At 39.5% G+C, this 13,164-nt stretch overlaps 1 protein-coding gene across 2 annotated transcripts in view; it reads right to left on the bottom strand.

Annotated features, from left to right (window-relative positions):
* ABAT (4-aminobutyrate aminotransferase) overlaps positions 1 to 13,164 on the bottom strand; it is a 127,899-nt gene that overhangs the window by 24,192 nt on the left and 90,543 nt on the right. For both annotated transcript variants that reach the window (XM_020972931.1, XM_020972932.2), the window contains exon 6: positions 5,132 to 5,181. In XM_020972931.1, the coding sequence (XP_020828590.1) occupies positions 5,132 to 5,181 (50 nt within the window). The remainder of the gene's footprint in view (positions 1 to 5,131; positions 5,182 to 13,164) is intronic.

Genomic DNA, 13,164 nt, shown 5'->3' with positions numbered 1-13,164 from the left:
ATCTCAATTGCTGTCTCTGCTTCAATGTTGTACCAGTAGCTCAAAGTCAACAAATCCAATCAGTTAGCAAATCCTGTTGATTTTGCCTCTACAACCTTTCTCATCTGTCCCTTCCTCTCTATTTCCACTACCACTATTCTATACTATGAACTCTTGTTAGCACCCATCTATAGTTTGTAATAGTCTCCTTACAGGTAGGCATACCTCCTGTGAAGCATCTTACTCTATCCATCTTTAAATTCTGTGAATCTTTCTCATGAATAGATCTAGTCATGCTACTCTTCTGATCAAAAATCTTCAGTGGCTCCCTAATATCTACCACATAAAGTTCAAAATTCTGTGCCTGGTATTCACCTTTCTCCACCTTCCAGCCTGGCACCATCTTTCCTTTCCAGCCTTATCTTATGGATAACACTGTATAGCACATATAGGGATAGGGTTTAGATCTGTGTTTTCATTGACACAGGGAATTCTTGGATTAGGAAACTCCCTTTACACTGTGCTTCAATCAAAATGGCATCACTCTTTGCAACAACTCCCACCTCATCCCAAAAATCATCCCCTCAAAACACACACACACATACACACACACACACATTTATTTTACTCGCTGACCTCCATGTCTTTTCTTGTGCCGTTTCTACTTCTGGGCTGTTTTTCCTCTTCTCCCTAGCCTATTGAATTCCCACCTATCTTTTATACTGCTTTTTTTTTTTTTGAGGGGGTGAGGCAATTGGGGTTAAGTGACTTGCGCAGGGTCACACAGCTAGTGTCAAGTATCTGAGGCCATATTTGAACTCAGGTCCTCTTGACTCCAAGGCCAGAGCTCTATTCCTGACCCACCTAGCTGCCCTGCCCCCATCTTTTAAAGCTCAATTCAAATGCCCTTTCATCCATTAAACTTTCCCAGATCCTCTGGTCACTAATGACTTCCCCCTTAGATCTCACATAGCACTTTGTTTTCTACCTCTCTAATGAGCTTATCATATAACACTGTTGTCATCTGTGACTGTATCTTAGCCCCTTACCAGACTGTAAGCTCTTTTGGATCAGGGGCTAGGTCTTCTCTACATTATATATCTCCCCTAGCATCTAGCACATTGTGTGTTACACAGCTGATGTGTGTTATAACATTATTTATATAAGTTACAATATAGTGGGAATAAAATAACAGTGGGAATTCTTAAAAGCATCCATTTTAAAAGAATTTTTATTCCTGAATCCTCATCCATCCATCCATTCATCCATCTACCTATCCATCCATCCATTCACTACAGGCTGGCCAAATGCCTTGCAGAAGAATTCTCTTCCTGTCTTTTTTTTCTAATTAAGTGGCTACCACCAAGGAAATCTGACAGAAGTCATCATGGGGAGAGGAAAGTGGGAGCCTCCAGTCTTTTGCTCTATGAGGAAGGTTGGCTATCCATGATATAAATGTGTTCCCTAGCTTGCTTGGTGGCTATGGATTCAGGTTGCCCTATCAGGGAGCTCCTGATAATCTTGAAACAATGCTTTTCTCAACATGATATGGTGCCAAGTAGTCAAAGTGCTTGACCCTGGAAAATGGCATTTGTCCAGCCCAATGCATTACAGTTGGGTACATAGTGAAACCCGTTCTTTGCTATAGGGGAGGCGTGGCACCGAAGGGGAGTAGCTGATAATATAGAAGCAAAATTCTCACAGCTTGGACTCTGTTTTCTTACTAAAAAGACATGAATGTATTTGCCTTTGGGCACATGGAAGACAGCAAGAGAAATGGGACTTTTTTTTTAGGTTACCTAGCAGAGCCTGAAATGAAGAATAGGTTCCTAGGGTTCTCCTGATGGTCTTAAAGTATACAAAATGAGGCATTCACAAACATAGAAGGCCAAATAAACATAGCTACTTTCAGTGTCTACTCTCAGTATCCATTATGGTCTCCCAACAGTCCATATATAATTATAACATCATAGAATCACAGAGTTGGAAGGGACCTTAGAGATTATCTAGTTCAATCTCCTAATTTACAAATGATATTGAGACCCAGTGAGGACAAGTGAGTTGTTCAAAGCAGAGCTGGGATTTGAACTCAGGTTGGCTGACTCCAATCTTACCACATGATACTTCCTTTCATACTAATCATATTGTCTAGAGCTTCTGTTGTTATTTTTGGTGGCACAAAAGTGTTACTATATATTTTTGCACATATGGAATCTTTCTCTTTTTTACTTCCTTGTGGTATGTGTTGAGCAGTGGTATTGCTTGTTCAAAGGATATATTATTTAGTGATTTTTCTAGTATATGATTGGGCCATGGGCCTTAGTTTCCTCATCTGTAAAATGAGGAGGGTCCCTTATTATAATGTGTAATAGTTAAGCAAAAAAAAATCTACCATCCAGAGGTCATGGCCTCTAGCAAGAGCCCTTAATCCTAGGAGGTGGCAGTGAAAGCAGGGAATCTCCTAAGCCATCACTCAACCTTTTTTTAGTTCCTGGAAATGGACACGACTCTTGGGGTTTCTTGGCTTGGATGAGTTTCTGTAAGTCAGTCCTTACACAGGAGAAATACTGTTTCATCAATCAGGATTACCTATAACTAGCTAACCTTCAAAATGCTACCCAGGAATGGGTATCTTGACGAAGTGCAATGAATACTGGATTTGGAGAAGGATGACCTTGGTTTAAATTCATGCTCTTTTCCTTACTTTCTACATGACTTTGTGGAACATTTAACCTCAGAGCCTCAGCTAATTCATCTATGAAAATCAAGGAATTGTCCTACGTGACCTCCAAACTCTAGATCCTCTGAGATACAGAAAGTTATAAATGATATCCTTAAAATCACATATAAAGGTTTGTTTCTCCCCAACAAGAACCACACCATGAGAGTATGCAACACTCCTCCTATAGGAAAGATCTCCCAGAGAGAATCACTAATATTTCTGCAGGTGAGTATGGAGCATCAAAACTAAGCCAGCTGGGGGGCAGCTAAGTGGCTCAGTAGATAGAGCTCCAGACTTGGAGTCAGGAGGACCTGAGTCAAATCCAGCTTCAGACACATGACATTCACTAGCTGTGTGAATGTCACTTAACCCTACTGCCTCACAAAAAATAAAAAACAAAAAAACAAAAAAACTAAAACTAAAACAACTAGGCCACCTGGGCCAGTGAAACTGCCTCAGTTGGGTGGCTGAACAATGTGAAGAAATTCCATCTCCTCATGTCAAAGATCTTGTTGGGTGATTTTTAATTTACTCAGTAAACCATATTAGTCCAGTTATCCCTTTTACTCAATTTCGTTACATTCATTTTCTCTAGGACGAAAAGAAAAGGTTGTATTTAACTTGCAAAAGTTAACTGTTCTGTCTGCAAAGTCCATTTTAATGAAGAGCCCATTGGTAGGGAAGGTATTATGGGTAACTTGAGGAGTACACAGACTGAGTTCTTTCTTCTGCCAAGATTAGCTGCTAGGTTTAATTTCCTGAGGCACCTTCCTTTTTGTGTGTGAAAGTCCTTCCTTCAACATTTCCTATAACTTAATTCGTTGTTACGTGTTTAGCTGGTTTCACGTGTCCATTACAAAACTATATTCTTCTGTGTCTCACTAGCACATAGTCGAGTGCTCTGCATACAGTGCTTCTGTGTGCATGTTTATTGTACTGGTGATATAACTAAGTGAGAGACAGTGTGGTGAAATGATTAATGAGCTGGACTCAAAATCAGCAAGTCCCACCTGTGGTACATACTGCTTTGTGACCCTGGACCAGTTATTTAACTCCTAAGTGTCTTAGGCCAATGGCATCAAACTCAAATAGAAAGAGATCCTTGCTAGCTGCATATTGACTTGAAAAACTAATCACAAATTGACTATCTATGTTGTATTGTATTTTTGTCAAACATTTCCCAATTATGTTCTAATCTGGTTCTGGCTGCAATAGGGAATTTTGCCCTGGGATTTTTGCTAGCTAGGCCCAGCTGTGAATTTCATATCTTTGCCCTAAGCAGCTCCCTAAGACTGTTAAGTTGCAGAACAGTTTCTGAACTACATTGGTAGAAGGAATTTTCTCAATGGGAGTTCTTATAGACTAACAATGTCTCCCAAACCACTCCCCTAAAAAACAAAATAACAAAAATAAATGAGCTCATTCTGCTTAGTTTCTTAGAAAAAGGAGGAAAATTCATGATGGCTGGAGTAGATTGAATTTATAGTTAACTTTGGAGGTGACTGGGCATTCAGAGATGCAGAATCTCTGTCCTTGAGGCTGCTTGCTCAGGGACATAAACCTAGTAAGTGTCAGAATTCAAACTCAGGTCTTCTTGACATCAAGTCAAGGGCTCTCTATCCATTGAACCTAGTGGGTGACATTATCATCATTATTGTTGTTATCACTATGGTTATTATGAAATACTTGCACCTAAACAGAGGGATGAAGAAAGTACTCTGTAGAAATATTCTACATATGGGGTTTACCAGTCACTAGACCTCAGCACTTTCTACTGAGCAGGGCAGGACAAGGTAAATACTCCAATAGAGCATCCAAAATGGTGCAGAGTGGGAATCAGTCTTGTTTTCCCTCAGAAAGCCTTCAGTCAAGCCCTGCTCATTACAGTGCCATTCCTCCCAGCAGTTGACATCACAAAATGTATTGGAAATGTTTGTTGACACATTCATTTGGCACCAACTGGTATAGCATCTGGGATCTGTACAGAGTTTAGAAACAAAAATTGCTTTTGAAAAGTAAATAAACTCATTGCAGCACTACCCAAAATAGGCCTCATTAGAAACCTTCCCGAGGACTTTGGTTCCTTCTGAAAAGAACAAAACAGAGCTGAGCTTGTTAAGCTGCAACTGGCCAAAAAAAAAAAAAAACCCCAATCTAAAAACCACCCACCCAGCTGCCAAAAGAATTCCAACCAGAGCATTCCTAATTCATAAAGAAGACGACTAGGAAACAGATCCATGTGCAATCTGATTCATTCACATTTAAAACCCAGCTTGCTCAGAAGGAAAAGCTTTTGAGCAGAGAAATTCTCACATTTCATTATCACCCAATAAACTCAAGAGTCCCAGCCCGCTCTGCTGATCCCTCTACATGTTCATGTTTAATCCAGACAAATACAATCTATTTTTCTCTACAAGCCAAGTGACTTACCACGTTTTGGGGCTGCTGGACAAGCTTTACCAGAGCTGGGTGGCTGTAACCTGAGAAGAAGAGAAAGATGTGATTCGAGTCCAGAAGAGCGTGCAAACTTCCCCAACTTGCTTTGTTTGACCTCTGGCCCTCTGAATCCCATGATGAATCTTTTCTTAAGAACAAATGTGGGATCATGGAATCATAGAGCTGGAGTTAGAAGGGATCTCAGAGGCCATCTAATCAACCCTTTATCCCCCATTTCATAGTTGAGGAAACTGAGGCAAACAGAAGCTAAGTGACTTTCCCAGTATCACACAGCTAATAAGTGTGTGAAGCTGGATTTGAATTCAGGTTTTCCTGACTCTAGGCCCAGTACTCCATTTCTGTCACGCCACCTAGCTGCCTCACTGACAGAGGCTGATAGAGGTTAGCATCATGTAGCTGCTTAAGTGTCTGAGACAAGATTCTAACTTAGGGCTTCCTGACCTTAAGTCTTGCACTCTATCCACAACTCTTTACTTGTCTTATCATGACTACTCTTATCATCATTTTACAGATTAGAAAGTGGAGGATCAGAGAAGATTAGGGAATTGTCCAAGGGTACCTTGCTAGTAAGTGGAAGGAGGTTAAATATAATCTGGTTATATTTATTTTATGTAGCTATCTGGTCCCTGCCCCTCCCCCCCATTACTTGAAATATAATAATAATAGGTAAGACTTACTTGGAGCAGCTAGGAGGTTAAATATACAAGACACTGTAGTCAATGACTATAGTAATCTATTATTTGATAAACCCAAAGACCCCAGCTTCTAGGATAAGAACCCATTCTTTGAAAAAAAAACTGCTGGGAAAACTGGAAAATAGTATGGCAGAAACTAGGCATACACCAAAATCTCAAACCATATACCAAAATAAAGTCAAAATGGGTTCATGATTCAGATATAAAGGCTGATACCATAAGCAAACTGGGAGAGCAAGAAACAGTTTACCTATCAGATTTATGGAGAACAGAAGAATTCATGACCAAACAGGAGATAGAAAACATTATGAAAAGCAAAATGGATAACTTCGATTATATTAAATTGAAAAGTCTTTGCACAAACAAAGCCAATGCAACCAAGATTAGAATGAAGGTAGAAAACTGGGAAAGAATTTTTACAACCAGTCTCTCTGATAAGGGCCTCATTTCTAAAACATATAGAAAATTAAGTCAAATTTATAAGAATACAAGTCATTCCCCAATTGATAAATGGTCAAAGGATATGAACAGGCAGTTCTCAGATGAAGAAATTAAAGCCATCTATAGTCATATGAAAAAATGCTCTAAATCACTATTGATTAGAGAAATGCAAATCAAAACAACTCTTGAGGTACCGCATCACACCTATCAGATTGGCCAGCATGACAAAACAGGAAAATGATAAATGTTGGAGAAGATGTGGGAAAATTGGAACACTAATGCATTGTTGGTGGAGTTGTGAAATGAGCCAACCATTCTGAAGAGCAATTTGGAACTATGGCCAAAGGGCTATAAAAATGTGCATACCCTTTGACCCAGCAACAGCACTTCTAGGACTATATCCCAAAGAGATCATACCAATGGGAAAAGGACCCACATGTACAAAAATATTCATAGCAGATCTTTTTGTGGTGGCAAAGAATTGAAAATTGAGGGGATGCCCATCAACTGGAGAATGGCTGAGCAAGTTGTGGTATATGAATGTAATGGAATACTATTGTGCTATAAGAAATGATGAACAGGCTGGCTTTAGAAAAACCTGGAAAGACTTGTATGGTCTGATACTGAGTGAAGTAAGCAGAACCAAGAGAACGGTGTACACAATGACAGCTACATTGTGGGATGACTAATATTGATAAACTTAATCCTTCCCAGCAATACAGGGATCTAAGACATCTCTAAAGGCCTCATGATGGAAAATGCTGTCCACATCCAAAGAAAGAACTATGGAATTTGAATAGCAAATCATTTGCTATTTTTTTTCTCTTCTGTTGAGTTTTGTTTCCTCTTTCCGGTGGTTCCTCCTATTGGTTCTAATTTTTACTTACAACATCACTAATGTGAAAATATGTTTAATAGGAATGTACATGTATAGCCCATATCAGATTCTGTGCCATCTTGGGGAGGGTGGTGGGAAGGAAGGGGGAGAAAAATTTTAAACTCAAAAGCATATGGAAATGATTGTTGATAAATCAAAATAAATTAATAGAAAAAAGAACCATTAAAAAAAGAAGAATGTTACATATGCTGTCAGGCATGGCTGGTATGTTGATTGGTTTTGCTGAACTGCTTTTCTCCCTCTCTTTTAAAATGTTTTTGTTATAAGAAACCATTTGATAGGTAAGAGGAGGTAAAATATGTTTGGAAATGATAATTAAGAAAAAGATGTGAATAACAATCAGATTAAGAAAAGAATGTAAGCTCCAGGAAGACAGGGACTATTTTTCATTTTGTTCATTGAATACTCAGTGCCTTGTACACAGTAGTTATTTAATAAAAGCTTGTGAATTGAATTGTAGAGGATAATGCATGACAAGTACATGACAACATCCCTAGCCTCATGGAGCCAGTCTAAAAAGTAGACTAAGTAAAAACAGAGAAATGTTAAACAATTTTCTTTTTTTTGTGTGTGTGTAAGGCAATCAGGGTTAAATGACTTGCCCAGGGTCACACAGCTAATAAATGTCAAGTGTCTGAGGGTGGATTTGAATTCAGGTCCTCCTGACTCCAGGGCGGGCAAACAATTCTTTCACATATAATGGATATAGCAATACAGCACCAGCCCTGAAGTCAGGAGGACCTGAGTTCAAATCCAGCCTCAGACCAAACACTTGACACTTACTAGCTGTGTGACCCTGGGCAAGTCACTTAACCCCAATTGCCTAAAAAAAGGCAAAAAAAGCAAAAAAATATATATAAATCTTAAGAAAACCCCAGAAAATAATAGAAGAGATGTCAGCAAGTGGTCCAAGCGAACTCCATGCTGAATAGGCTTAATTCTGCCATCCTAAATTTACTATCAGAATCAGATTCCTTTAAGAAATATATCTGGCCTGACCAACATCGTGGTTATTTCAGACCCTCCCTGGCATGATACTACTGACCTTTGTGGATTTTCTGAATGACTGAAAACAATCTCTTCGATTTTCACTCCACTTTATATTTCCCTACCCAATTAGGTACCAAAAGGTACCCTCTTTCCTCTTGCTTTAATTTCATTTGCATGCCATATTTTCTACCAGTTTCACTAACTATAAATATTTACATATTATATGTGAAGAAACTTCTGACTGCTGGAAAGTGCAATAAGGGGGGAAAATCCATCTCCTTTGATGTTTACTGCTTGTGTGATCTCAGGAAAGTCACTTAACTTCTTTTTTTTTCCTTCTTTTTTTAAAATTTTTAGGCAATTGGGGTTAAGTGACTTGCCCAGGGTCACTCAGCTAGTTGGTGTCAAGTGTTTGCTCTGAGGCCGCATTTGAACTCAGGTTCTCCTGACTTCAGGGACAGTGCTCTATCCACTGCGCCACCTAGCTGCCCCTGAAAGTCACTTAACTTCTTTAGGCTTCAGTTTCTTCATTGGGCTAAGGTCCCTTCCTGCTCTAGACCTATGATCCCATTATCTCTCCCAGCCTTTCATTTTACAAGATGAATGTGAAATCAGAGAAGGTAGGAGACTTGCCAAGTGTCACACAGCAAAGTAACAGTCCTTCTTATCTCTACCATTCATTTGACATTTATTAGCCTTTTTGTGTGTATTACATAAAACCACAGATTGAGACCATGAAAAATTCTTAAAGATTATTTTACTCAACCTCCTTATTGAGCAGATGAGGAAAATGAGGTTCAGAGATGAGAAACGATTTGGCAGGGGTTATAGAAATAGCAAGTAGCAGAGCTGAGAGTAGCACCCAGAGTCACTGACTCCAAATCAGTGTTCTGTAACTTGCCAGGCCTCTTATGCCTCTTATGTTTCCCCAATTAGACCAGAAGCTCTGTGAAAGCAGAAACCATGCTTTATCCTTCCTTGTAACCACTATACTACTGGGCATAATTCTGGGTTCACAGAATAGGAACTAAATATTTATTGATGATGATGAGGAAACTAGGGCCCTGAAATTAAGTAACTGGTCAAACGTCACACAACCCAATTCATTAGTAGCAAAGCTTAAACCAGAATCCAAGTCTTCCTGCTTCCAGTCTAGTACTTTTTCCAGTGGGCCATTTTAATGGGAAACGAAATAGTTTATTTTCGGCATTTTTTGAAAGCTCAACAATAAGTCAGTGGGACGTGTGGCAGTACAGTGGCATGAAGATTGGATTTAAGATCCTTTAGGGTAGAGAGTTTTTTTCATTTTTGTCTTTGTATCCTCTTCACTTAGTACATTACCTGACACCTGGCAGGAACAAAGTAAAAGCTTGTTGAGACTGTCCCAGTTATATTGCAGGATGGAAACAGCAACATCATTTGATTTGGGATTCCAGGACTTGGGTTCAAGTGCTTGCTCTGCAGCTCTGTAACCTCACACAGGTTATTTCACCTCTTTAGATTTCAGTCTCCTTCTTTGCAAAAGGAAGACCAGAAGGTTTCTAAGGTTCCTTCTAGCACTAAATTCTATGAACCCTAATTCTGGGGAACATTACAATTCCTGTGCCATGGCCCAGGAATAATTCCCAGCTGGAATGCCTAGCCTTCTTTTATCCTCTGAGCTAATTTTTTCCAGATTGATTAATTTATGAGGGTTGAAATATAGGGCTAAACTCCATTTCCCCTCAATTCAGATCTATACCTGATTACATGACAAGCCAACCTCATTTCTTAGGAGGAGAGGAAGAGAAAGGGGAGGAAAAAAAAAGGTCCAGGGTTAGAACTTTCTAGTCACTTTAAGGAAGGAGCCTTCTGGCTTGGGGCTTTTTCTTTCCTTTCCTTTCCTAAATTCTTCTTCCTTTTTTCTTTTCTTTCTTTTTTTGCAGGAAGCCTCTTTTTGGCTAAAGGTCCTTCCAAATTAATCCCTTATCTCTCTGCTCAGGCAGTTAGTGGGGCATCTCTGTCTTGGCTGATAAATGTGCTCCAGTAAAGAAGTGTCCTATTAAATCCCAAAGGGTGCATAATCTAGTTGTTAGATTTAAATCGTTTTTTTGGCTTCTATAGTAAAGATATAGCTGAGACTCTGATCTGAGATCAGAAAACCCATAGCCACCTGGAGTTGTTAATGTCATTTTACTCTCTTTGCTTTTTATGGATGATCATGCCTCCAAATTGAAGGCCATGTGCAGGTTTTCCAAGCTATGTCAAAAGAGTTATCAAAATCCATTTTTCAGTTTCTCTCTCCTAATAAATTTGATATTTGTATAGCACTATTCTGTATAAAATAAAATGACATTCCCTGTATTACCTCATTTGTACCTCATGATCCTGCGCACTACAAGTGTTATCTTCTTTTTACAGATGATGGAACTAAGGCTCTGAGAAGGTAGATGACTTGGTCCATGGGCACACAGTAAGTGGTAGAGGTTGGGTTTGAGCCCAGAACATCTAATCCATGACACCAAGTCTGGAAGGTAAGTGGCCTCAGCCATAAAATCGTAGGATTCAGAGTTAGGAGGGACCTAAGAGGTGACCTAGTCACCCACTGTCATTTTTTCACAGGAGGTGGAAAGAAAAAGAAAATGCCTTAGTACCTGTGTGGTCTTAGGTAAGTTACTTAACTTCTGTGGACCTCATCTGTAAAATGAAGGGCTTGAACAGATGACCTCTAGGGTCCATTTCAACTACGGCTCCATTATCTTCCAGCTCTTAAAGTACAATTGATGATTCTTCCAAGATCACCAAGGAATAAGTCATATTGTTGTTATCCCTATTTATGACTGCAGCTAGGGGGTAATGAGGAGTTCTCTGGGTCATTCCAGCAAGGATGTCCCAATCACTCTGACTACACTTATAAAAAAAAAATGGGAGTTTGGAGAGTGTTTGAGATTTGCTCAAAATTCTATAGCTAGTAAATGGCAGAAGCACAGCTATTCTCTATAGACTCAGCTTGAGGATCTCCAGTGAAGAAGAATTCACTGCTCAACAGTGCTCATTTCCCTGCTGTACAGATCTAATTAGTGGCATGTTTCATTTTACACTGAGCTGAAATCTATTTCCCTATAATTTATATCTAGTGATCCCAGTTCATAGGCTCATATATTTAGAGGTGGAAGGAAACTTAGAGGTCATCTAAACCAGTGGGGTCAAACTCAAATACAATGGCCACCAAACCTTACATAAGGACTCCTGTAGGCCACGCATGACTTAGAAAACCACGTTAATATTATGTTCTTTTGTTTTTTCTAAATTTATTTTGTTATATTTCCCAAATGCATTTTAATTTAATTCTGGCAGCAGGATTGGCAGTGCACCTCTCATCTTGGCTACCCCTTCATTTTACAGATGAGGAAACTGAGGCATGTAGTTGTGAAGGGAATTGTCCAAGTTTACAGATAGTTCAGTGACAGTGTGGAACTTGAACTCAGATCCTCTGACTATATCACATGCTCTTGCTGCCCTCTAGGGGCAAAATTCAAAGTTTTTACAATTACTAGAACACTTCTTATGGCTACATAAAGCATTTGGATTGTGTCCAGGTATGAGTAATGAAATGTGACCTGGGGGCAGGGTGGGGGTGAGGGCGGTTTATAACAATGAATTTAGGCAACTTTATTTCTGTGGGCAAAGTTATTTGGTGCTCTGGACAGTGAAGGATAAAGCTAACAGGCTTGAACAAAATCAGTTTTATCTCTGTTACTAACTTACTTTGTGACCTTGGGCAAGCCCCTTCCCTTCTTTGGGCCTCTGCTTCCTCACCTAGAAGTGAGGGGATTAAACTAAGAGATTTGTAATTTCCCTCATGTATCTAACAATCTATGATTTTATGAAACGAACATTTTGTTCTCAGTCTCAGAATCTTCGGAAGCAAGTGGTACTCAGGGAGAACTATAAGCCCCTGAAATACTAGAATGGGAAATGAAAAGCCCCTGGCTCAAAATTTAGGTCAGATCTTCAGTGAGAAAATGAATCATCCTCGTGCTCGGACATGCATGGGTACACATCTACATAGCCCTTCCTCTCAAGGATGTTGTGAGGATCCAATGAGATGACAGATATGAAAGCCCTATGGAAAGTATATGATACTATGCAAAGCTGTCTTTAGACGTTCCTTCCCAGGCACACAAGTTCCAGCCTCTATGTAGTGGTCTGGATAAAGTTCTGAGGATGAAAGTGAGTCCATCTGGAGGTGAACATAGTTGGAGATTTGAATACAAAGGTGTCAAGAAGGAGAGGGGTAACCATACCTACTCAGCCTTACCATCAGATGTTCCACAAGTCACTGTGCATGGTCACAAAAAGTTTTACATAAAGGCTGCTTAATTATGTTTGAAAGGACTCAATGGTTCTTGAAAACAGTTTATTTCTTATGTTTTGGCTCAATAAAAGATCAGAGTTCTCCAAAAATGGAATGGTCTACTTCAGGGGTGGGGAACTTTGAGATCATATGTGGTCCTCTAGGTCCCCAAGTGTGGCCCTTTGACTGAATTCAAACTTCACAGAACAAATCCCCTTAATAAAAGAATTTGTCTTGTAAAACTTGGACTCAGTCAAAACTTGGACTCAGTCAAAAGGCCATACCCAAGGCCCTAGAAGGCACATGTGACCTTAAAGCCACAGGTTCCCCACCCTTGGTCTACTTCAATAAATAATGAGTGCCCCATCACTAGAAGTGTTCAAACAGAGATTGAGTGACCAGTGGTCAGGGTTGTTGTATAAGTAATTCATGTTTCAGGTAGGGGTTGGACCAGAAGACCTTTAAGATTCTCTTCCAACTCTTAAGATTAAATGGTTTTATAATTCTAAGAAGGGTAGATCTGGAAGAGAGCTTAAAAATTAATTCATTCACTATTTTCTACTATTGGATGAACCAAATGTAGAGCCTTGGATATGGAATCAGATGACTGGATTCAAATCCTATCTCTGCCACTTACTGCCTTTGT

Source organism: Phascolarctos cinereus, unplaced genomic scaffold (genome assembly GCF_003287225.1).
Source record: "Phascolarctos cinereus isolate Bilbo 61053 unplaced genomic scaffold, phaCin_HiC Scaffold_4;HRSCAF=312, whole genome shotgun sequence".
In the NCBI taxonomy this organism is placed as follows: domain Eukaryota; kingdom Metazoa; phylum Chordata; class Mammalia; order Diprotodontia; family Phascolarctidae; genus Phascolarctos; species Phascolarctos cinereus.
The sequence above is the reverse complement of the archived record's forward strand: the minus strand, read 5'-3'. Positions and strand labels throughout refer to the sequence as shown.